Source organism: Triturus cristatus, chromosome 1_1 (genome assembly GCF_964204655.1).
Source record: "Triturus cristatus chromosome 1_1, aTriCri1.1, whole genome shotgun sequence".
Lineage (NCBI taxonomy): Eukaryota > Metazoa > Chordata > Amphibia > Caudata > Salamandridae > Triturus > Triturus cristatus.
Genome location: NC_140579.1, coordinates 34,728,802 through 34,753,184, shown reverse-complemented (window position 1 = coordinate 34,753,184; position 24,383 = coordinate 34,728,802). Strand labels below are relative to the sequence as shown.

General features: G+C 44.5%; 1 protein-coding gene across 1 annotated transcript in view; it reads right to left on the bottom strand.

Moving 5' to 3' along the window:
* Positions 1 to 365: 365 nt before the first annotated feature.
* Positions 366 to 24,383, bottom strand: part of LOC146869259 (amine oxidase [copper-containing] 3-like) — a 79,319-nt gene continuing 55,301 nt past the window's right edge. Inside the window, exons 3-4 of the mRNA XM_085646463.1 lie at positions 15,962 to 16,091; positions 366 to 2,801 (exon numbers count right to left, since the gene is read on the bottom strand). Coding sequence (XP_085502589.1) covers positions 2,526 to 2,801; positions 15,962 to 16,091 — 406 coding nt within the window. The 3' untranslated portion in view covers positions 366 to 2,525. The remainder of the gene's footprint in view (positions 2,802 to 15,961; positions 16,092 to 24,383) is intronic.

Sequence of the window (24,383 nt, the reverse complement as noted above, 5' to 3'; positions counted from 1 at the left end):
AGTTCATAGAGTAAAGTGGTGCAGACTAGAGTAGAGTGGTGCAGAGTGAAGTGGCAATAAGGGGCAGTGGCATAGAGTGGTGTGGTGCAGAGTGGAATAGAGTGCAGTGGTGTAAAGTAGAGTGTAGTGAGTGGCGTGGAGTGGTGCAGAGTAGAGTGGAGTGATGTAGAGTAGAATATGCAGAGTGTGGTAAAATGCCATTACAGACAACACATTTTCAATTGAAATGACCATTACATTTGCAGAAACATACAGTTTTACTAATAAAACTATACAGCGCACATACAATAATGTGTGGAAATGGCATTACCTAGTGCATTGACTTGTTTTGATCATATCAAAGTATTTGATTCCAACACACTTCAGAATGAACAAAAAATGTGCTTTATTTGTGCGTTCGAAATTCTGATATATTCTGAAATACTTGCACAATTCATTTAAATGTTGTTGTGTGCTAGAAAAAACTCTTTACTACCCCAGTATCCAACAAGATGGTCACATAAATCCTCTCACTTTTAAGTAAGAGAAAGAAAAGTAAACACAAAGCTCCATCAGAAGACAGAGACTGATATTTAATTTTAAATTGTTTAAATTGCATTTATATAGCACTTCCTATCCCTGACAAGGCATTGAAGTGCTTTACAGTGAGTAGCACGCTACCCAGGAGCCCATAGTTAGTGGTCAGTCCATTAGTTATTGGGGCTAGTTTTGAATACGCATTCCATGCATTCATGCCAGTTTCTTTGTGTTGCATTATTGACACAGATCTGATCATTGTAAGGGGTTCTGTGCTTGCTGGAATTAACAAGAGAGTTATGGTTTCCAAAAAGAGGTTAAGATGAATAGGCATGATATTTAGAACAACTTGTAACATAAAAGGCAGGCAGAAGGGAGAAGGGAAACCGTGGTGCACTTAAAACTAAATTAGGGGATGGAAGTAAGTAAAGTTTGATAGAATGTAAAATTTCATACAAATTGTAAGGAATAATACAGGTGTAGAATTTTTACATGCAATTTGTGGATGTAAACCCGCTGAAAGAAATACTTTTAAATTCTGCTCCTACGAAATGTAGCTCACGCAATCTTTCTAGAGGCACTTAAGAGGTGACACCAATAATTCTAACAGTGAAAAGAAAGCCCAGTGCTTGTTGAGACTCCACTACTGTCAAGTAGTGCAACAAATAAACACATTTTATTACCTGTAATCACACTGAGAACACCCCAAAGAGACCCCTTATACCTACTACAGCAGTATATTTGATACTGTAAAGAATTGTTACGAGTATGCAAATCATATGCACCATAAACTATACATATAATTTGAAACATATGTAAACACCCACCAATTTAAAAATACAAGACAACAGATACACACATTGCAGCAATCATTAGCATGTTCATTCCACGTTTGTGACTCATTCAATACCTGATTCAAACAGTACTGCCCATTGCATGCTCCTGAAGACCACCCCCACAGAACACACAATATGTCCAGCAGAGTGGATGTGTCTGAGGTCACCTTCACCTTCTAGCATCTACCCTTGTCTTTGAATGCACAGTGAATGTGACGAGATAAGAACAAGATTTACAGGCCTGTTTACAGAAAGGAGCGCTCATGGAAGAATACAAGGAGAGTTGGTGTGCTTTGCTCCCTGGGAGGGACAAACTCACCCTGCACAGCCTAAACCAAATAAAGCCAGCAAATAGAGGGTCAGAAAATGTAAGTGACAAACAAACAAAGCTAATGGTAAGCCACGGGTGGAATGCATTCCCAAGGAAGCTTTCTGAATGTCCCCAAGATGTCTTTAGCAGCTGTCTGGAAGGCTTCGACCTAAAAGAGGACTGAAACAATGTGAGCAACTTGTTGTTTAAGCCAATATGATTGGCTACTGCTCAATCAGTCAGAAGGTACGCTTATGATTGTTTTAGGTGTGGCCAATAATATTGACTAAAACCTCCCTATTTCTAGCTGCATCAGCTTTCCAGACTAGAAAGTTATGGAAACCTTGTGAGCTGCCTTGAGTAAGAGAGGTGAGAGTGAATTCCAGTGGAATAGATTAGTGTGAAAATATATAAATGCTCCCAGGTTTAATGTTAGTATCAGTACTGACTAAACAATAATACGACTATAGAGTTTAATAGTGGTAATATGGCTATAGAGTTTTACGGAGGGAGGTAGGAATGGGCAGGCTGGATGGGCCTACAAGTTTCAATTAAGGTGCTTATTTTTTGATGGGGGTTTCCTTGAAAACCTCTGAGCTACAGCAAGACCAATGAGCATAGTACTTGCATGCTCAATAGAATAAAAGAGAAACGTGTACTTTTAAGCAGGCCAAGGAAATCAGCAAACAATTTGGAAAAAAAACATTTGTATTCAGGTGACCTCAAGGCGGATTGGTTAACAATAGGGCGTGGCCCTCCAGATACAGATGTCTTGGAGGCTGAGCATTGGCAATGCCAGCTCTCACTAGCCTAGAATTTGCCAGCCACTTATGCAGGTGGCTTAGTCGATGATGCTTATATAGTTACATGTTCTGAAACCCATCGTAGGTGAATGGCGGGCGTTTTAGGGGACATGAAGACTCCTTTAACTGGCAGGCGAGCTGGTTGACTTCGCAGGTGGTGTACTTCTGGTCACTTCGGAAGTAGACCCCATCAGGAGAGTAGAGGGAAGGGTCTTTATCAAAATAGTTGAATGGTCTCAGGAAAAAACCTACTGCGTTTCCTGCCGTCGCAGTGTTGGGAACGTCCTCAGAGTGTGGAATGTGAAGGAAGCCAGCAGTGATCCAGGCAACCAGGTCCTGGAGAAATGAGAGACCAAAAATATTGATTTGTTTAATAACTGTGTAAAATTGTATTCACTTTTTTTTCATCCCCTTTGAACCTGCCCTCCATCAGTGATTTACGTGTCAATGCAGGTCAAGACACACCTGTAGCAGCCATTGACCATTAATTTATGACCCTAAACAGCAAACAACATTCCTCATCGTATATGGTACACCAGAAACCTTTTATTGCTACTGTATTGTATTTATTTTACTATTGTAATATTATATATAAAGAAACCTCAAACTCAATGTAAATTGAGACAGTCCTCAGACCTTTTGCCTGTAACTGTTCTGTTGAACTGTTTAAGTAAACAAACTGTTCCTGTTCTGCCAAATGCCTTTGGTCTTCTGTTTTTCAGGGAAATCCAATTTCAAGCAACACAGCAATCAAACGTGACTGTTTATAAATGTTCCTAGGACTTATGCCAGGGATCATAACACTGATCTAATTGAGTAGTTCTCTCAAAAAGTAGGTTGAGAACAGGAGACAATGTCAATAATGAAACACAATTGAGTGTGAGAGCTCAAATCTATGGACATCATAACCCCAACAACACTTTTATCCATATAGTGGCTGCTTGTGGGGAACAGGAGCCCCCAAAGTACACTGGAAAGAAATGCGAGAAAACGGGAACAATCCAGAGCCCAGAAATAATCTTAGTTTGATCATCTTTATCTTCCCACAAGCTAACAGTGGAACAACCTGATCTGAACAATTTGAGGACACTGAAGGGGATATTTAAATAATAGGTCGGTAGCAAACTCTATCACATCTTCTGCACAGATGTTCAGTGGTAACTGGCAGTGCCAACTAGTGGCATCACTGTTGTGGTTGTGCTTGCCTCTGCATATCCAACAACGGAGAGGAAAGGAGAGTCTGAAGAGGAAAGCATGGCAGGGAGCATCTAAGGCTCAGCCGCAACTTGTAAGATCAAAAAAGCTCCTTTCCACAAATGTGAACACATAACAGGACCTCTGAAAGGATTGCTGGGACTATGAAATGTGATCTGCGGAAATGATTGTCTGCTGCTCCTGGCATTATTCTGGGCAGCATCCCATAAAATATGTTTTGCTACTTGATGCCACTACAGAAAGGGACCAAGCATATACATCTCGACCAGAAGAGTAAGGCACCACAACTGTAAAGCACTGTCTTACCGCATAATTAACCCCCAAAGTGTTTCTCTATTATTGAACCTCATGGAACTTGAGCTCATATGGCATGGCAAGCTACAGGCCCATGTCGTACACAACTCACTTCAGATTTTCCAGTAAGACAACAAATATGATGTAGGGAAATGTTTGAACCAATGCTTCTTGACCAACAAATGTATCTCCTCTGTTCTCTTACTGAAGGGAACTGTGACACCATCAAGGAACTTCAAAAACTGAAGAACCGGGCAATAATTAAATTTGATCAGCTAAAAGTACGAAACTAAAGGTGACACGTTTTATTTATTTTAGATTTGTCAGTTGTGGAAAACGTCCCTGACTAAGACGTTTGACCATGGTTGGGTTGGTTGACGCTCTTCGTTGATGGTCTTCTTCTTGACACACTACCCTGTGCCTTGCTAGATTTCACTGCTTATTTACTAAGTTTTAATTTTTCTCAATAAGCTGAGCTGCAGCAGCTGGTTTATGAGACCTGAACAGGTGACGTCAAACGGGGCAATTGCTGGAGGTATATGGAGCCGATATAGAGATATGGAATCATGGGATTTGAATTCAATTCTCTGCTCCGCCAGAGTCAAGTGGAGAGATGTCAGAGTGGCTGTATGAAATGTTTACGGAGTCAGTTGGGACAGTGCTGGTGAGGTCAAAGCTATTGCTTGAAGTCATATTTAGTTCTCAGAGATCGCATTATCGGAAGGTCAAGTGAGAGAAACCTTATAAAAAGGGATTCAAATGCAGGTGGGCCTGCACTCTGCCTAAGAGAGAAGAGTTTACATCGAGATTAAGTAGAATCTGGAGGTGATTATGGAGACCATGAACATAATTGTGTTTTTCGACTATCAAAATGAGATCAGCATGTGCACGATAGGAGATGAAAGTAGAGCTTGATGAAGAGCATATGAGGATTGGCTAAAGAAGTTAGACATTTCCAATGAAATATTCGTTCTCATAAATTGAGATGAAAGCAAGGGGTGCATTCTTGGCAGGATGATGCAGGCAACGTTTTGGTCTTTGCAGAAGATTTTTGGTAGACTGGTGTGACTGGCAACAATTGTCTGTCTTCAGTGTCTACTATTCTTGCCTGCCAGACACACCTTAAATAGACTTAAACAGATATGCCCCTTTCAAAGCTGCAGTGATACCTACTCGTGACTCAGATTGACGTGTCACTAAAATATCGACGCATGGTTAAAGTTTTCGATGCATTGCAGCCCTTCAGTACCCCAAACTCTGTCCTCATGTAACAATTGTCTCTAAGATTTGCACATCCAACAGATGCATCTTAGATGCATGTATCATTGCTTGTATCTTGGGAGAAGTCTCTCTCCCACCATTCCTGTTTGGGCCAACTAGTCAGAATGCATATTGTTTGCGGAAGTCTTTAAACCGCACCACTCAAATAGTTTCCCCATCTATGTGCACCATCAGTTATTGGGAAAAGTATGCCTTTTGCACATGTTGAGTTAATGGGCATTTCTGTGTCTTTTATTGCAGGACTTCTGTGTCATTCCCTACAGAGCCAACCTCCCCCTTCAAACCCTCTTCACGCCTCCGTCTTTCTCTCCTACCCATTATTTTACTACCTAATACACATAGTTAGAGCTCGACAATTAAATTGATACCTTTGTGGAAGTAAAATGCTGTGCTTTGGCCTCACATTAATTTCCACACATCTCCTGAAATCCAGTTATAGCTTTCTCTTGGAATTGCAGCCCATAAATCCCTCTGGCTCATGCAAATTTAGCAATGTAATACAAACAATAGACAATGTTACACTCTGCACACCTTTGATTTCACAACCTGTGTCCTCTTCGCATGCAGGGGCTTAAGATGACTTTGCTGAAGCATCCTTTGTCAAAATCAGAGCTATAAAGTGCACCCCTTCAGCTACTGCGGCAGTAAGTCCCTTAGTCTGACGGGGCAGCACTTGTCCATGCATTTTGAAGGAATATATGACGTTACAACGCATGCAATTACAACGCATGCTTTTACAATGCAGTCTTTACATTGCAACTATCATTACATTGTATGATTTTACAACACGTCATTACAATGTATTTTTTAAAACTACCATTACAGCGCATTCCATTACAACACATACCATTACAACGCATAATACATTTAGGGCAACAGTAGGGTAACTGTTGGATAGTGTAGGGGTAAAAATTACTATTCCCACTCCAGTAAGTGCAACAGTAAGAAAAGTGTTGGCTAGTGTAGGGGTAAAAATTACTATCCCCATGCACCCAAAAACCCATACCCACTCTCATGCTAAACAAATCTCCATTACTTACCTTATAATGCGTTGTAATGGTATGCGTTATAATGGCATGCGTTTTAGTGACATACATTCTAATGGCATGCTTTGTAATGGCATGCGATGTAAAGGCAGTTGCATTGTAACAGTTGCGTTGTAAAGGTAGGTCATTGTAATGACTGCGTTGTAATGGATGTTTCTCCTTTTGAAGATTTCATCACCACTTCAGTTAAAACTAATATCCCATTTACTTATCGGTAATCTTCATTACCCCGAGTAAAGTCCTGCCCGTCCCAATCATGTCCCTTCCCACCCCTTCTCTTTTGTTGTGTCTGGTCTTGGTACTAGCAGGCATGGAGGCAGGTGGGAGGGGCCTTTATTCAATTAAAATAAAGAAAAATACTAGTGTGTTAGAGAGGAGGTCGTATGAGGGGGTAATGGCCCCATACACAAGCAACAGACCAAACCCCCATTATGATAAGAACTGCAGTCCCAGACACTAGCAACAGACTCGGGCCCCGAGCCCATTACAGCGGCAGCACGTTATAACCCCGCTGTCAATACAACCAATGAACACAAACGCATACAGAAAACCAGGCCCCATTCTTATTAAAAAACTGAAGGTCTCAGGCCCGATAGCAGGTCAAACTCCACCCACCATCAGTAAAATACAAGCATTTGCAATGAAATAGGTCTCGCATTTATAAGAGTTTGAGCTATTGGCATTGTAAAATTACAATGCCTTTTATTTATGTTTTGGTTTTAAAACAAATAAAAGGCATTGTCATTTACAGTGTCAGTAGCATAAACTCGCATAAAAGCAGTGTGTGGAGTGCAGCAGTGTGCCACGTGCAGCAGTGTGCGGCGTGCAGCAGTGTGCGGAGTGCAGCAGTGTGCGGTATGCAGCAGTGTGCGGCGTGCAGCAGTGTGCGGCGTGCAGCAGTGTGCGGCGTGCAGCAGTGTTTCGTGTAGCAGTGTGAGGCATGCAGCACTGTGGCGTGCAGCGGCGTGCAGCAGTGTGCTGCGTGCAGCAGTGTGTTTCGTGTAGCAGTGTGAGGCATGCAGCACTGTGGCGTGCAGCGGCGTGCAGCAGTGTGCTGCGTGCAGCAGTGTGCTGCGTGCAGCAGTGTCATGCAGCATGCAGCAGTGAGTAATGCAGAAGTGTGCAGCAGTGTGTGGTGTGCAGCAGTGTGCCGGTTGCATCAGTGTGTGCCGTGCAGCAGTGTGTGGCGTGCAGCAGTGTTTCGTGTAGCAGTGTGTGGCGTGCAGCAGTGTGCGGCGTGCAGCAGTGTGCGGCATGCAGCAGTGTGCGGCGTGCAGCGGTGTGCGGTATGCAGCAGTGTGCGGCGTGCAGCAGTGTGGCGTGCAGCAGTGTGCTGCGTGCAACAGTGTGCGGCGTGCAGCAGTGTTTCGTGTAGCAGTGTGAGGCATGCAGCACTGTGGCGTGCAGCGGCGTGCAGCAGTGTGCGGCGTGCAGCAGTGTACTGCATGCAGCAGTGTGCTGCGTGCAGCAGTGTCGTGCAGCATTCAGCAGTGAGTAATGCAGAAGTGTGCAGCAGTGTGTGGTGTGCAGCAGTGTGCCGGTTGCATCAGTGTGTGCCGTGCAGCAGTGTGTGGTGTGCAGCAGTGTTTCGTGTAGCAGTGTGTGGCGTGCAGCAGTGTGTGGCATGCAGCAGTGTGCCGCATGCAGCAGTGTGCGGCGTGCAGCAGTGTGCGGCGAGCAGCAGTGTGAGGCGTGCAGCAGTGTGAGGCGTGCAGCAGTGTGTGGCGTGCAGCGGCATGCAGCAGTGTGTGGCGTGCAGCAGTGTGAGGCATGCAGCAGTGTGAGGCATGCAGCAGTGTGAGGCGTGCAGCAGTGTGTGGCGTGCAGTAGTGTGTGGCGTGCAGCAGTGTGTGGCGTGCAGCAGAGACACGTGGAGGGTCAGGAGAGACACGTGGAGGGTGAGGAGAGACACGTGGAGTGTGAGGAGAGACACGTGTAGGATGAGGAGAGACACGTGTGGAGGGTGAGGAGAGACACATGTGGAGCGTGAGGAGGAGACACATGTGGAGGGTGAGGAGGAGACACATGTGGAGGGTGAGGCGGAGGGTGAGGAGACACGTGTGGAGGGTGAGGAGAGACACATGTGAAGGGTGAGGAGAGACACATGTGGAGGGTGAGGAGAGACGTGGAGGGTGAAGAGAGACACATGTGGAGGGTGAGGAGAGACACGTGTGGAGGGTGAGGAGAGACATGTGTGGAGGGTGAGGAGAGACACGTGTGGAGGGTGAGGAGAGACACGTGGAGGGTGAGGAGAGACACGTGGAGGGTGAGGAGAGACATGGAGGGTGAGGAGAGACACGTGGAGGGTGAGGAGAGACACGTGGAGGGTGAGGAGAGACACGTGGAGGGTGAGGAGAGACATGGAGGGTAAGGAGAGACACGTGGAGGGTGAGGAGAGACACGTGGAGGGTGAGGAGAGACACGTGGAGGGTGAGGAGAGACACATGGAGGGTGAGGTGGAGGGTGAGGAGAGAGACATGTGGAGGGTGAGGAGAGACGTGTGGAGGGTGAGGAGAGACGTGTGGAGGGTGAGGAGAGATGTGTGGAGGGTGAGTAGAGACACGTGGAGGGTGAGCAGAGACACGTGTGGAGGGTGAGCAGAGACACATGTGGAGGGTGAGGAGAGACATGTGTGGAGGGTGAGGAGAGACACGTGTGGAAGGTGAGGAGAGACACGTGTGGAGGGTGAGGAGAGACACGTGTGGAGGGTGAGCAGAGACACGTGTGGAGGGTGAGGAGAGACACGTGTGGAGGGTGAGGAGAGACACGTGTGGAGGGTGAGGAGAGACACGTGTGGAGGGTGAGGAGAGACATGTGGAGGGTGAGGAGAGACACGTGGAGGGTGAGGAGAGACACGTGTGGAGGGTGAGGAGAGACACGTGGAGGGTGAGGAGAGACGTGGAGGGTGAGGAGAGACACGTGGAGGGTGAGGAGGGTGAGGTGGAGGGTGAGGAGAGACACGTGGAGGGTGAGGTGGAGGGTGAGGATAAACAGAGTTGGAGGGTGAGGAGAGACGGAGGTGGAGGGTGAGGAGAGACCGAGGTGGAGGGTGAGGAGAGACCGAGGTGGAGGGTGAGGAGAGACCGAGGTGGAGAGTGAGGAGAGACCGAGGTGGAGGGTGAGGAGAGACCGAGGTGGAGGGTAAGGAGAGACCGAGGTGGAGGGTAAGGAGAGACCGAGGTGGAAGGGAATCAGAAGTGGAGGAGAGAGGGAGGTGGAGGGTGAGGAGAGACAGTGGTGGAGTGGGGGGGAGGGGAGGATATCACTTTTACTTCCTCTCCTAGTGTAAGGTAATGCCCCCACCCCACAGGCCCTGCCGGGGCCGAGAGCAGATCACTGTTCGCATCAGCCGTCACCCGAGACCGCTCCGTACTTGTTGGTAAATAGAGGTTCACTATCTGTTGATAATGTGATTCACTTGGGGGGCTGACTTACCTCCTCCACCCCCAGGGCCAACACTGAGAAGGCATCAGAGACCTGGTGCTGCCTATGTTGCAGTACTGCGAGAGAGAGGGATGGGGGGGCGGGCAGAGGAAGAGGAGTGGGGTTAGAGAAGGCACAGGTGAGGAGAGAAAGAGGAGAGAAGGGACAGAGAGAGAAAAGGAGCAAAAAAAGAATTAGAGAGAGTAAAGAGGAGAGTTGGGGAAAATGAAAACATTACGAGAGAACATGTAGCAAAGAGGTGGAGCGAGAAGATGGGAGAGAGTAAGGACGCAGCCAAGAGATAGGGCAGAGACAAAAAGAGTCGAAACAATACAATTCAATTAAATTCTTTTGAATACAAAAGTATTTCCCAAACTCGTAAATAACCACGGGCCAAACAACTGATCTGCAATGAAGCATCCGAATCCGGTATATCATGACGTTAACCATGCAATAAAAAATAAATTAAAAACAAATAAAAAAACACCAAAAAACACGTATACACCATGTTGACCCTTTTCCATGCAACGTATTCTAAAACGCCATTCTCATTCATACATTCACAGCAAACCTGTTCACAAGAGTGACAGAAAATGTGGTATTAGTGTTATATTTTTATTTACATCCATACCCGCTCACTAATGCAATTAAAAGATTCATGACCACACGGTTAAACAAAACGTACTGATTGGCCTTGCCGTGAAGGAAAAACACGTGTTGACACACACCCGATCTGTGAAACGTTCACCCCACTTTCTCGTAATTGAAACCAGTGCATGTGTCCGACGAACTTCCTGCCGCTTATCTGAATGCACCAGTGGCAGAAGATAGTCACCATCTTGCAACAACACAATTAAAGGGAGGCATGTCTGTCTCTCCCCACCGCCACATGTCTCTGAGTTTTACTGTCTCATGCGAGATCCCCCTCCAGGAGACAGCTGACACCGACTCTTCCCCTGAGACAGTATGGGAGAAGCGTGTGTGTGCATAGTGTGTGTGTCTATATGTATATATCTGTGTGTGTATGCATGTGTGTGTGTTTGTATGTGTATATGTTTGTGTATGCATGTGTGTGTTGGTGTGCAAGTATGGGTGTGTCATTGTGTTCATTTGTCTTCATGGATGTGTACACATATGTTTGTGTGTATACCTATGTCTGTGTATGCATGTTTGTGTATATGTATATGTGTTTGAGTATGTTGGTGTGCGTGCTTGTTTATATGTGTATGTGGGGTTGGTGTGTTGGTGTGCATGTATATGCATATGTTTATGCATGTCTGTGTGTGTTTGTATATGTTCATATGTGTGTGTAAATGCATGTGTGTGTTTGTATGTGTGCATAGTTGTGTATGCATGTGTGTGTTGGTGTGTATACATGTGTGTGTTATATGTGTATGTATGGCCGGTGTGATGGTATGCAAGTATTAGTGTGTCAGTGTGCTTGTCTGCATGGATGTGTACATATGTGTTTGTGTGTATACCTATACCTGTAGATCCATAATGGCGTGCATGTATGTGTTTGTGTATGTTGGTGTGTATACATGTTTACATGTGTATGTATGGCTGGCGTATTGGTGTGCATGCACGTGCATATGCTTACATAAGTTTATGTGTGTTGCTGCCTGTGTGTATATGTGTTTGTGTGCATATATGTGCACGTGTGTGTTCGCGTGTGTGTCCTTCACACGCGCCTCCATTGGAAACCTACGCCAAGCGTGAGTTGAGATATGGGAACAGCCAGTAATTCAGTCCGACTCCCGACATTGTCATAAAATACATTAGTAAATGCATGAAATGAATTTTTAATTTCCATTTATGCGGTTTCAAGTAAAGGAGGGGGGTTAGACAGGGGTGCGCCGCTGGGTTCCAACACTGTGTGCTCACTGTAACACAACTCAAACACCGTCTTTTGTCACACTCGTGGCCCGGCGCGTTGTGTATGGGGTCAGGCATCCTTCTGAGCCATCCTCTTGTGTAGCGCTTCGAATACGGAGGTCGCCTGATTCTAAGCGCTTCCACGTTTTGCCTGTAAGGGAACAGGGACTATGAGAGCGAGGGTTTCTCAGCATTGCTTCCTCCTGGCCATGTTTGACACTGCACACGTCCAAGGAGGTACATTAAAAAGAGAGTAGGACATCCGGGTATTAGCGAGGGTTTGCGAAGTGTAGGGGGGCTGTCGAGGGTCGTTCGCTGTAGTTTCCAGGTTCACCGAGACTAGTTTCTCTCTTGCCTATTTTCCTTGGATACTTTCCTTCAACTCATTCATATACCGTTGACGAACCCATCCAGCTGGTTAAGGTGAAGAAGGGTCATTCCCCAAAGTTGGGTGGTGAGACCAAGGCTGGCCTGTTGATGCTGCCAACCCTCTGGTGCTCGGTAAACACTGAACTGGATTGCAGAGACGTCTTGCCAACTTGAACGCGTTCTGTAGAAACTAGAATGGAAATCTGGCGGGAAAAACAAAAAAATCTTATGGTCGGCAAGAAAGTGAAAAAAAATGTAAGTGTCGCTTGGTAGGCGAGTGGGGAGAGAGAGAGAGAGTCGGAAAACGAGTATGGGAGTCATGGTGGATAACCGTGGACCACACAAGCAGGCAGAGGGATGGGGGTGATCCTCACGGACTGCTAGCGCCTGCTGACGGCCTTTCTCAATGAAATGGCGCCAGAGCCAAGGGTCAAATTAACAAGCCCGGCGGAGGCGAGACCTAAAAATCAGAGGGAAGAGTGCACTTGAGGGCAAAGAGGAAAACATACAGGGAAGAGTATGTGAGGGCAGAGAAAAAAAATACAGAGGGAAAAGCACGTGAGGGCAGAGAGAAAAATACAGAGGGAAGAGTCCATGTGAGGGAGGAGAGAAAAATAGAGAGGGAAGAGCTCATGTGAGAGCAAAGCGAAAAATACAGAGGGTAGGGCGCATGTTAGACCGGAGATAAAAACATAGAGGGAAGAGAGCATGTGAGAGCAGAGAGAAAAATATAGAGAGAAGAACACATGCGAGGGCAGAGAAAAAAATACAGAGCGAAGAGCACATGTGAGAGCATAGAGAAAAAATGCAGAGGGAAGAGTACATGTGAGGGAAGAGAGACAAATACATAGGGAGTAGCATGTGTGAGGAAAGAGAGAAAAATAGAGAGGGAAAAGCACATGTGAGGGCAGAGTGAAAATACAGAGGGAATAGCACATGTGAGACCAGAGAGAAAAACATAGAGGGAAGAGCATATGTGAGGACAAAGAGAACAAGTACAGGCTATGCCAAGCGGAAGTGATCGCGTTTGCGATCAAACATCAAAGCGGCGAAAGTGAAAGTAATCGAGCAGAGCATCAAAGGGCTCGGTGAGAAGGGAGGGGGGAATGCAAGGAGCAGAGGAGCAGCTGTGCACGTGCACGCCATCGTGCACTCAAGCTAGGCCAGCAAAACATGTAGGTGGCACTTTTGAAAGCCCACTTACAAAATGTCTCAAAGAGACAGCTTACGCTGTCTCAGCGAGACCTAAAAAATTGAGGGGCTTACAGCCGCAGCAGCGCACAACCCCGCTGTCATTAATGCTAAAAGCCCCAGGCACTTGCGGCCAACCAGTCCAGATGCCCAGTGTCAATAAAGGTTCGGATCCCATACAATGGCAGGAGGCCAGAACTCCACTGCCAATAAGTGAGTTTTTCTATTTTTCCTGTTCCATACTTGAGTGTCAGAAATCTCAGGGGGGAGGGGGGCTCGGCTAATAGTGCACGGAGGGGCCATCATGGTGCTTTAAGCTAGCGAGGATACTCATAGCTTCCTAAGTATATCCATCTGAAGGAAAATACAATTTACCCACAGCTTCAAAGGCTGAAAAGTGCACCCTTAAACTGCTGACTTTGGTGCAGGAAACCAGGGTTCAAGCCTCAAGGTCGCGTCCACATCCTGTGATTCTGGGCAAATGGCTTAATCTCCCCGTGCCTTAATGTGTAATGTAAATACGGTGCTCATGTACAGCGCTCCAATACCTCCGGGTCGAGTTCGCGCTATATGAAAGATGCAAAAAAATAAATAAATACAATGCTTGGTTTATTTTATATCTTTGCCTGCTTGACGGACGGATGTTTCCATTTGAAACTTCCCGTCTTAGAAAAACATTACATATTGTATAGTCGCATAGTTACAATATCAGAGTTAACCTATGTCAAAAATTAAAATGGGAAAATGTACATTAATAGAGGTAGAAACTTCAAAGCAACATATATATGTGATTAAAAAAATGTAGAGGTAGAACTTGAATTTCTACCACGCTATTTACGAATTCTACCTAGCCGTACATTAACCCATTCGCTATACGTCCTCCTTAAACTTAACTCACATTTTTTTCTCTCGTACCATGTTTCTATTTTATTGGGTGATACCGCCCATGCCACCTCCTATGCCCCTGTTTTTCTGCAACATCATAGTGTGGATATTGCCGTTTTCCATAGTGGAAAACGGCGATATCCTAGATGATAGGGCCTGTGGTTTTAGCCACAGAATCCTTCCCTCATGTTAAGTGTGCATTAGTCAGGAATTTAACAGACGTTAAATTCCTGCGTTAACGCGATTTAAATAATCGCTACCCTTCCTTGTTAATATAGCAAAGCTGCCTTTGCGATATTTTCCCTGGTTGGTTTTACAGCCACGCCTACTCTGCATCTCATTAGCGATGCAAAGTTAGGCGTGCTGGAAACGGGCGCTAAGTCAGCAAAACACGCGATAGCAAACGGCCGCAAAAGCGGCGATATTTTTATGGCGCCGCCTTGTTAATATGCCCCTTCATTTTTATCATCGGATAAGTACCTTTAGTATGGACTAGGGAACCTAGTGCAGATTAAATACATTTTGGCTGGTTGGTTGCTTCCTGTGGGGTTTTCCTGGTAGATGGCTCTAGGTGCAGTATTCCTTCCTACAAAATGCTAAACCACCACCAGCAGCCCTGTGAAGTTCCCCATGTCCATGCTTGATTTGCAACTCCACTACATGTTTTTTCTTTGAATTCTGGGACGTGTAGACATTGTTTATTCCATAAAAACACAGGATTGCAAGTCCAAGAACTCAAAGGAAACAACCCAGACTGGAGACGCTCATCACACATGGACCTGGGAAGCTTGGCAGCTATGCACCAGGACTGCAGGCCTTGGGGGCTCAGAGACCTTATGAATCCTCTCAGAAATGTGTGTTTGATGCCAAGGTCACTAGTCTAAATTCCGGCAAGTCCTCTCAGCCTTTCATTCTTATGAGGTTAATAAAATGAGTACCAGTGACAATAAACATCTGTTATCCATCGCCAAGATGTCCCAAGGGTGAATATGTGCTTTACAAATATATTGTGTTATATTGTGTGAAGCTGCTTTTGGGTACTACCATTGGCAGTGCCAGAGAGCCATCATCCACATAAAACACTGACCTATTGGTGGGGCGAGGGAGCTCCGACAAGGCAAAATATAAATGTTGCCTGGAGCGCAGAATATCCCTATAATGGAGGTGAATGCCACAACTAACCCTTGAGTGCTCAAATCGTTAGACTCTGCTGCCATCTTTTCTCTTCCCAGCCAGGTCATTGTGCTGTTATATGCAATATGCCATAGAAAATATGGGGCAGCAAGCATTTCAAAGAACAAGGGTAGCAAACCAAAATATTGTCAGTCAGAAGACTCCTCAAGACCTGGCTCTTCGAGCAGTAGCAGCACCCCCCTCCCCTCAGCACCTTGAGACCCTCACGGGTAAGTAGTGCGCTTTACAAGTGACTGATTGATTGATTGATAGTATATGTTTGTTATTGTATGGCTTACCAAATTGCACCAGCACTGTGCCGTCACCTGAAGAGGTGTGGTGCCGTGGCCAGGGTGACTGACTCTGGAATCTGGGGAGCACGGTTCGATTCCCGGCGCCGGCGGCAGATTAGCCCAGCACCATGTGACTCTGGGCAATAGCTTGCTTAATCTTCCCGACGGCCCCCAGTGCCTAGCGACCCTTACGGGTGATTGTTCGCGCTTTACAAGTGTGGATTATTATTATTACAACTTTGATTACCCATTGACTATTTTGTTATAAAACTTGTATACTTAAATACAGAGCATCGGCCATCCTTTGTGTTGATTTCTCATTCATGCATAATCATGTTGGCCATTTCCCAACATGCATCAGTAAATAATGTAATGACTCCTTGGGGACCATTGTCTATATGTGGTTATAAGTGATATGGTTATGAGTCACTTTCACTCTTCTTCCACTGACCTCGTTTGTGATGTTCTCCTCATTTATAAAGTCAGTGAATCTCACAGTCGGTGTCCAGGGGTCGTTTTGGTTGAATATGGAGGTGCTCTGGAGCTCTTCCTCCTTGCGCTTGGTGACCGCCAGCTTGTACCTAGGAGTTAGAAGAGAAGATATGAACATTGCTGAGCTGGGATATGGAAAGGACATTGGTTAGTGGCTCCACTGTCACTGATCCTGGTTAGTCTTTGTAGATTCAACAGAAGGGTTTGAGTATGCGGAAGCCGGGTGGGGGGGGGTAATGTTTTGGATATACCGCCTACTGTCCCAGTATTCAATAACACTGGCTGTATCAACTGCAGAAGCATGAAACGCATGATATGTTCACTGAGATTGAAGAAGCAAGCGCATTAACCCACTGAGGGATTTAGCAAACTGCCTATGTCACAAGTGGGTACACTCACCCCTCCCCCTCACTCCCCCACGAATAAAACAGACATATTTCAGGTTTGCATCACTGTAGACAAATATATAAACTTTAAAGGGCTCAGAGCAAATTCCAAAATGCACACAACTAAAAACCCTCAAACCATCCCAGAGTGCTTGCACATACAACATGAAGACATAATGTTATGCCATTGCCTGAAAACGATACTCAGTGCCAGCAATGAAAGCAAAGTAGTGTTCTCTTACGCCCCCTCACTTTAAACCTACCGAAAATAACTTGGAATAGATGCACAAAATACCCAGATGCAAAATCTAAATTTAAGAATAACCACAACCCACCCCTCACATAAACTGACACCTCAATCTCCCATGGTACTCCTTCCAAACCGCGAGCATTTAATCCCTAACCTACATCATCAATACCCAACATAAAGCTACTACATATCACAATGTCATCGCCTCCTCGACCATCAAATGAATCTCTGATGCCTTCCTACACATCGGCAACATCGTCAATTGTCGCTCCTTTTGTGGCTCTTCACTTTCTCAGTATCAGAAAGACCCTATTACCTCCTTGTTAGTCTTCCTCGCCACATGACTAACAAAGTGAGCTTCAGCTCCACACCAGAACCCTCCAAAGCAAAAAGTCAGCCTCCCAAGCCTCCCATCCCTTCCCAATATGGCCGACCCATTACACCCTGACCTCTACAAGAGGCGGGCCGGCCCAACCCATCAGCCTAAAACTACCAAGCACAACATGAAGCCGATAGCCAGACAGGGAGGGAGGGATGGGAACTCATGTGGTGAGGAAGGCTATTCTCGGAGTAATGAAGGTTACCGGTAAGTAACCGGGGCAACTCTGCTCACGGAATATATAGTTTGAACACAGCAAGAAAAGCAAGTACCCACCTTCTTTTTATTGGTAAAATCACAGAGTGGACCAGTAACATCAACTCCCAACAGCATATCAATCCCCTACCCGTCTCCCGAAGCATTGAGAAAACAACCATCTAAGTAGTCAACCACCCTCTACATATCATTAACAAGGGAGTCCCCGTCTGCCTATTTCCCCAAGACCCATCAGCAGCTTTTCATTTTTTGACCAAAAGCCACTCTGTGGAACCCTCTTCAGAACCAGGGCATCACAGATATCAACTTGGCTCCCTACGTTCATCTCGGGAAGATGTTCCAGATGACATCCTCAAGGTCAAAGATTATCCTCAAGTCCAATGCTACTAACTAAAGATCATCTTTATATGGATTACCTGGTTTTTTACTCACCCAACAAGATATCCATCCTCTGAAATACACGGATGATGCACAGTCCTTTATCACAGTTATCGGCCAACAACTTTGCGTGTTCGAACACCATTTAACCATAGATGTCTGGTGTATTTCTAAAAACCAATGTCCCAAGACTAATTTCATACTTAAAAAATGCAACACTTTTTGCCTGAGCTCGCACCTATTGTTCCGTAAGCAACTTAAAAGGTGGCTTTTTACGGATTACGCTTCTGTTAAGGAGCGTGACTTTGGGGGTGCTTGTTTGGGGTCGCCACCGGTCTTTCTGTTACTCCTCTGCTCTATGCGCTTTGATGCCTTTTGGTCAAATGTGCTCCAGAAATTTAATAAATAAAATTAAATACAAATTTAATGCCAATCCGTCTAGGACCCATCTTGATCACAGATAGGGTAACTTCCTAATAAACGATTTCTTCAGCGCGTACTTTGTGCTGGTGGTTGCAGGTGCAAAAACAACAATTGATGGACAGAATGCAGAACAATGTCATACATTCACCCCAGTACAGAGGTGGGCAGCACCTGTGCTCTTAACCAGGGGAGCGGGACTTATTTTTCATTCTCAGATTTGTACCCAGACCAAAAGAGAATGGCAGAAAAGGTAGAAAGAGATTAAATTAAGAACTGGTAGCATTGGCATCTGGCAACCCCTGCATTCTGTAGCTCTAGTGGTGTGCTCCAAAGAAAAGGTTTGGGTCCCTGCACTTATTTTATTACATTTTATGTTTGAGAAATTAAGCACTGGGATTCCTGGCACCTCTCTTGCCCCATGTAAAGAGTCATGCCAGCCCTGACAAGATTCCATAGTCCTTGAGTGACTCGTTGCTTCATTCAATTTTTTCCCTTTGTAAACCTAGACGTGTAGTCCTCGATTTATAATGGGATGAAGTCCCGGAATCCATTGAAGAAACCAGGGCTGGAGTAGCTAGTCGTGCATGAACCAGGGAAACTTTGAAGGGCTTCTATACATATTGAGAGGTCTTCATGCAGCTCCATTCCCTTCCTATTTTTCACGTAAGATCTGAAAAGCAGAAAGGGAAAAACCTGCCCCTCCAACACCGGACTATGCTTCGTCACATATAATAAGGTGTGCTAAACCTATAGAGTTACTCTTGGTCTTTTCGAAAATGACATCTCTTCCATAGGCTACAAAATGGAAGCTTCGAACAGCAGTGTAAGTATACGTACGCCTGTCTCTGACGTCACTTCCAGTGCAAAGGGCAGCTCAGGCGAAAGTAAACACTGTTCCCCAATCCCTGGGTCCTAATAGGCAGCACACACACCTCACTCCTCCACTACCACATCAGGGCTGACTGAATGGACAGAGAGTAATATTTACTAGCCGGTGGCTGTGAGCCAGATTCAAGCCTGTGGTTTCTCTGCCCTTGCTCTGTCCAAGCAGCTAGTGACCAGGCTCAAGAGTAGGCAAGCATTCTACGCCAATGCATCACTGCACTTAAAGAGCAAGTCATTGCCACCAAGGGGTTACTTCCTTTGGTCTTCTTCTGCTTCACCTGGGTCTCCAGAGGTCTGGATGAAGTAGGTAGCATGGCAGATGGTGGCTACTCCACCGCCTCTGAGCAGCACCGAGGGAGGTGAGGTAATGGGCAGAGTACTCTTATGGCCACCGACCAGTGACACTCCTAGCAGCCACAGGTCTATGCAGCTCACGGCTGTCAGCATCCGCACTGATGGGGTCCACCATGGCACCAGCTCTCTGTTCCTACTGAGAGCAATGAGCCAGGTAATCAAGGAGGAAGGTGGAGAGAGGCCTCAGAGGAAGGTGGAGACAGCGGCAGGATGACGAGTATTGGGTTTTTATGGAAAGGTAGTTACCAAGGGTCATTATGACACAATGCATCATTTCAGCTGTGCTTTCGTTGTTTATTTCATGTCTCTGAGAACCTGTTGGTGGAGACACAACCCTGTTATTGACAGCTACTCATCAATAATATACATAGTAGACACTATGGTCAAAATAGAACTGGAATATGTTGTGCCATACTATTCAAATAGTAGCCTAGGTGGATGATGTCAGTGCATTTTACCGCTGTGTGACTGAGGCTATACAAATATCCATAGAAAGGTATTTCAATTATCCTCTAAGCAGCATCGTATTCTGTTTTTAAAATACAGGATATCGCTAAAGGGAATATGTGTGCAATATGAGTCCCACTTAAAATGGAGTTCAAATATCATGTACCATTGTTTTCCGCAATGGAACGACTAAAATGGATGGCAGTCTTGGTAGCAACTATAGGAATTGAATATATAACTCAATTTTCTTAGTACAGCTAATTTTCAACGCTGGATTGCATTTAACAACTCACAAAAAGTAACCGGATGGTGTATCAACTAAATGTATATATGGGTTATGAAAATTAGGAAGCAATTGCTTTGTAAAGACGAGAACCCTCACTCACCCAGAGGTGACATGCTTCATCATTGGGTTCCCTCTTGCACACTGCGACCGCAAGGTACACAGTGTGGGCTACAACTCTCCCTCAGGAGAGGAGCGTGAGGTGTTTTTTCTCCAATGTTTCTATGAGTGAGGGGCAGAGTGCACGAAATATTTCAAAAGTGAGTTTAAAACTATCTCATTAGAGGAAAATAATTTTAATAAGTATCCCATATGGATAGAGCTAAAAACAGTTCCAAAACTCTCACTGCTCTAGAACATAGTGTGTTGTCTAAAGGCCTGGGTTTTCTTCCCACAAAACTAGGTGATGATTTTATGATTCATAAAGAATTGGCAGAGTTTGTTCGGCAGGTACGATTACACTTTTTCTTTACTAATTTAGATAAGGATGACTCTAATCTCGTTCCAAGTACTGGTTTTAGGAATAAATCTACCTTCCTTCCATCATTAAGTGCCTTCTGGAATAAATACCTTTGAAAAAGCTGTACTCAAAGAATATGAGTCCAGGTCGGATCATCCCAAAGAACCCTTCTGTAACATCTCTAATGTTGAAAGGAAATCTATTGAGGAATTAGGAAATGATGCCAACATTACGATTAAACCGGCTGATAAAGGTGGTGCCACGGTCATTTTGGATACTGAGGTTTAACATAATAAATGTCTAAGACAGTTGAATGATGCCAGATTTTATACTCTCATTTTACAGGATCCCACGCCCAGGTTACAGATTAAATCTCTTGTGGAAGAGGGAAGAGACTCCAATTGGATCACTAGGAGTGAGGCAGAATTTTTGATCCAAAAACATCCCAAGGTGTCGGCGTTCTATATTCTTCCAAAAATCCACAAGGAACAAAGACCTCTACCTAGCAGACCAATCGTGTCAGGCATTGGTTCTATCTTAGAACCCCTCTCTAGGTTTGTGGATCATTTTCTTCGACCTATAGTGGCTGAGATGCCCTCATATTTGCAGGACAATAAGCATGTTCTTTGTCTCTTGGATACAGTGTCTTTTGACCCTATGGTGAACATTATGGTGACATATGACGTTGAGTCATTATATACTAACATTCCGTAGAATTACACTCTTGAAATTATAGAACATCTACTTGGGTGTCACCCAGGCGAGGATCAAACACCTAATGCTTTTGTCATGCAGTGTGCTAGGAGGATGGCCTTAAAAGAGAACTTTTTTAGTTATGAAGGTGATCTATATTGACAGACGACTGGAACTTCGATGGGCAGCACCTGTGCCCCCAGCATGGCTAATTTGTATATTTATGGCTTTAAAAACGAAGTTCATATACTCAAGTACCAATCCATTTCAACCTTGCCGCAAACTCTGGAGACGATATATAGATGATATCCTGGTCATCTGGGAAGGTGACCAGAATTCTCTAGATGTCTTACTAACTGGTTGAACTGTCGGGACATTAATCTCAAGTTTACCGGTGAAGTAAGTGCCATGACAGAATCATACTTGGACCTTCGACTATACCCAAAAAATGGGAAGATTCAAACATAATTATACCAAAAATCTATGGCTAGGAACTCACTACTTAGCTACCATAGCTTCCATCAACGTGCCTTATTGACCAATCTCCCGATAGCTAAATTCTTAAGGCTTTTGTAGGAATTGTAGTGAAATTACAAGATATAAACAACAAGCCAAAAAACTTAATTGAAGAACTACTTGCAAAAGACTATCCTATTAAATTGGTACGTGGAGCAGAAAAGAGAGCACGCAATAACCACAGAGAAGCACTCCTTGAGTCATATGAAAAACCTGAAAATAAGAGAATGGTTTGTGTGACTACTTTTAGTAATCTGACTGACAACATAAAAAGGCAATTAACAAATCTTGGCACATTCTGAACACGGTGCAATTGACTTTGGAGAAACCACTCTTTGCCTTGAAACGGAGTAGTAGTCTCTGAGACCTACTGGTACATACAAGACCTAGACTGAGACAACAAAGGGTAGACAGAGCACCTTGTGGGGAGCATCCCCGGTGACAGGGCACTTCCCTTGTGGTTCTTGTTCTGTTTGTCCATTTACTAAACATGTGACATAATTGGACATGGGTTTGAAAACACCTCGGTTACTCAATTCACATACCAATTGTAATATGAGCGGAGTAATCTACTTGATTACATGCCCGTGCTCGTTGGTATATATTGGGATGACGACACACAAGGTTAAACACAGGATGGTGGAACATCAAAGTGCCTTTAGATGCAAAAAAACAAATACGCCCATGACAAGACACTATGTAGAAATGGGCCATACTGAGGACGACTTTACATGGATTGTTATTGACAAACCAAGATATAAAATCAATATGGAGCCCCTTGATAGAGTGCTTTTCTGACGGGAACAGAGATGGGTGTTCCGCATTAAAAGTCATGTGACAGGACTTCATGAGGATATCCCTTGGTGCTCATTATAGACGGACATATACTTACAGTTAATATGTAAATTAATACCCTGTGATTTCGACTAACACCTTTCTAGATAGTGACACTATTATACTAACTCTTGTGGTAGGATGCACTGCACACATACATAGGTGTTACTTAACTTGTAGCTACGTTGGTTCAGTCCATTGGAGAAAAGGTGATGGAATATTTTTCATTTGAAGACACTTGATAGGACATGGGCTTTTATTTAGTCAGTTTTCTATCCATAGTGTTACAACAGAGATGTTATACATGGATCGGCATTTGAAAACTACAATTCCCATCACCCCTGTAGTCTTCGACAAACACATACATAAAAGAAAGTAATAATGTACTTTGTAAGCTGTTTGAATTATGTATTGAAGTTACATGTACAATGGAAACACTGACATTCTTGACATCTTTATTTTTATGATAATGCCCGTGTGAAAAGAAAAAAAAAAAAAGAATTTTCTTCAACATTAACTGAACCGGAAGTAGATTTTCCGCTTCCAGGTAGTGACGCATTAAGCAGGAAGAGTATTAAGAGCGGATGCGGCCGGTCTCCTTTCGGCCTCTACGTAACAGCTGGAAGAACCGGGAAAGTCGGTAAGGAGACCGCGTTGGAATCCCATTATATGTTGAGGGAATTGAGTGGTGTTTTATGCGATGCATCGTTGATGCTTTTTAGCACATGCTTGTTGTTTTTTTGGTTTTTATACCATTAGCATAGAATGCGGCCAATATGGACATGAATGATTGACAAGCAACAAAACGTTAATGATGAGAAAGTAATGTAGACTGTAGACTCTCTGTTTAGGATACATTGAAGATGTGCTGTATAAGGGACCGAGGAAAATGTATATATATGACATGGTTGTGGTTTTAATTGTGCTCTCCATGTTGCCTTTAGATTCTCGAGACTCATATGTAGAGGACCTCCTAAAGGGAGAGGCAGACAATTGGTCTGATATTGGTGAGATGACTTGAAATACACCAATTCCCATGTGTGTAGTGTGGTGATTTGTCGCTGGTTTCTCACATTCACTTGGGTATAATTTTTGTTTATATGGGATGTAAATATGATATAGGTAATGTGTTTTTATGTTCACAGAAAACAGAACAGACTGCAGTTGGTTCCTTGATCGTCCATATAAATAAGTATGTTTTTTTGTTTTAATTCACATTGACAGCAGAGTGACATGATGTCGGTCCTGAAGAATGCCACGAATCTCTGGTCATCAAGGCAGAAACATGTTGACCTAGTCTTCTAGGGAATATCCATATCCTTATTCCTCACACAGTTTTTTAGCTCTATCCATAGGGGATACTTATTAAAATTACTTTCCTCTGATGAGATAGTTTTAAACTCACTTTTGAAATTTTTGTGCACTCTGCCCCTCACTCATAGAAGCATTGGAGAAAAAACACCTCACGCTCCTCTCCTGAGGGAAAGTTGTAGCCCACACTGTGTACCTTGCGGTCCCAGTGTGCAAGAGGGAACCCAATGATGAAGCATGTTACCTCTGGGTGAGTGAGGGTTCTTGTCTTTAGAAAGCAATTGCTTCCTAATTTTCATAACCCATATTTACATTTAGTTGATACACCATCCAGTTACTTTTTGTGAGAAGTATATGAGTGGAGTAGTACCGTGGATGGTAATAATTCCTCCAATTATGACCTTCTTGTGAGATTATATTTCATTTAACAACCCAATGCATTCTGGGAATGGTAGTCAACTTTTTATTGGCGAACATCCCTGAGATTGAGGGCGAGGCACTGGGCCTTTGCACTACTTTCCCTATGTAGCTCTCCATCAACGTTCTCATCTGAGTGAACTGCCTTT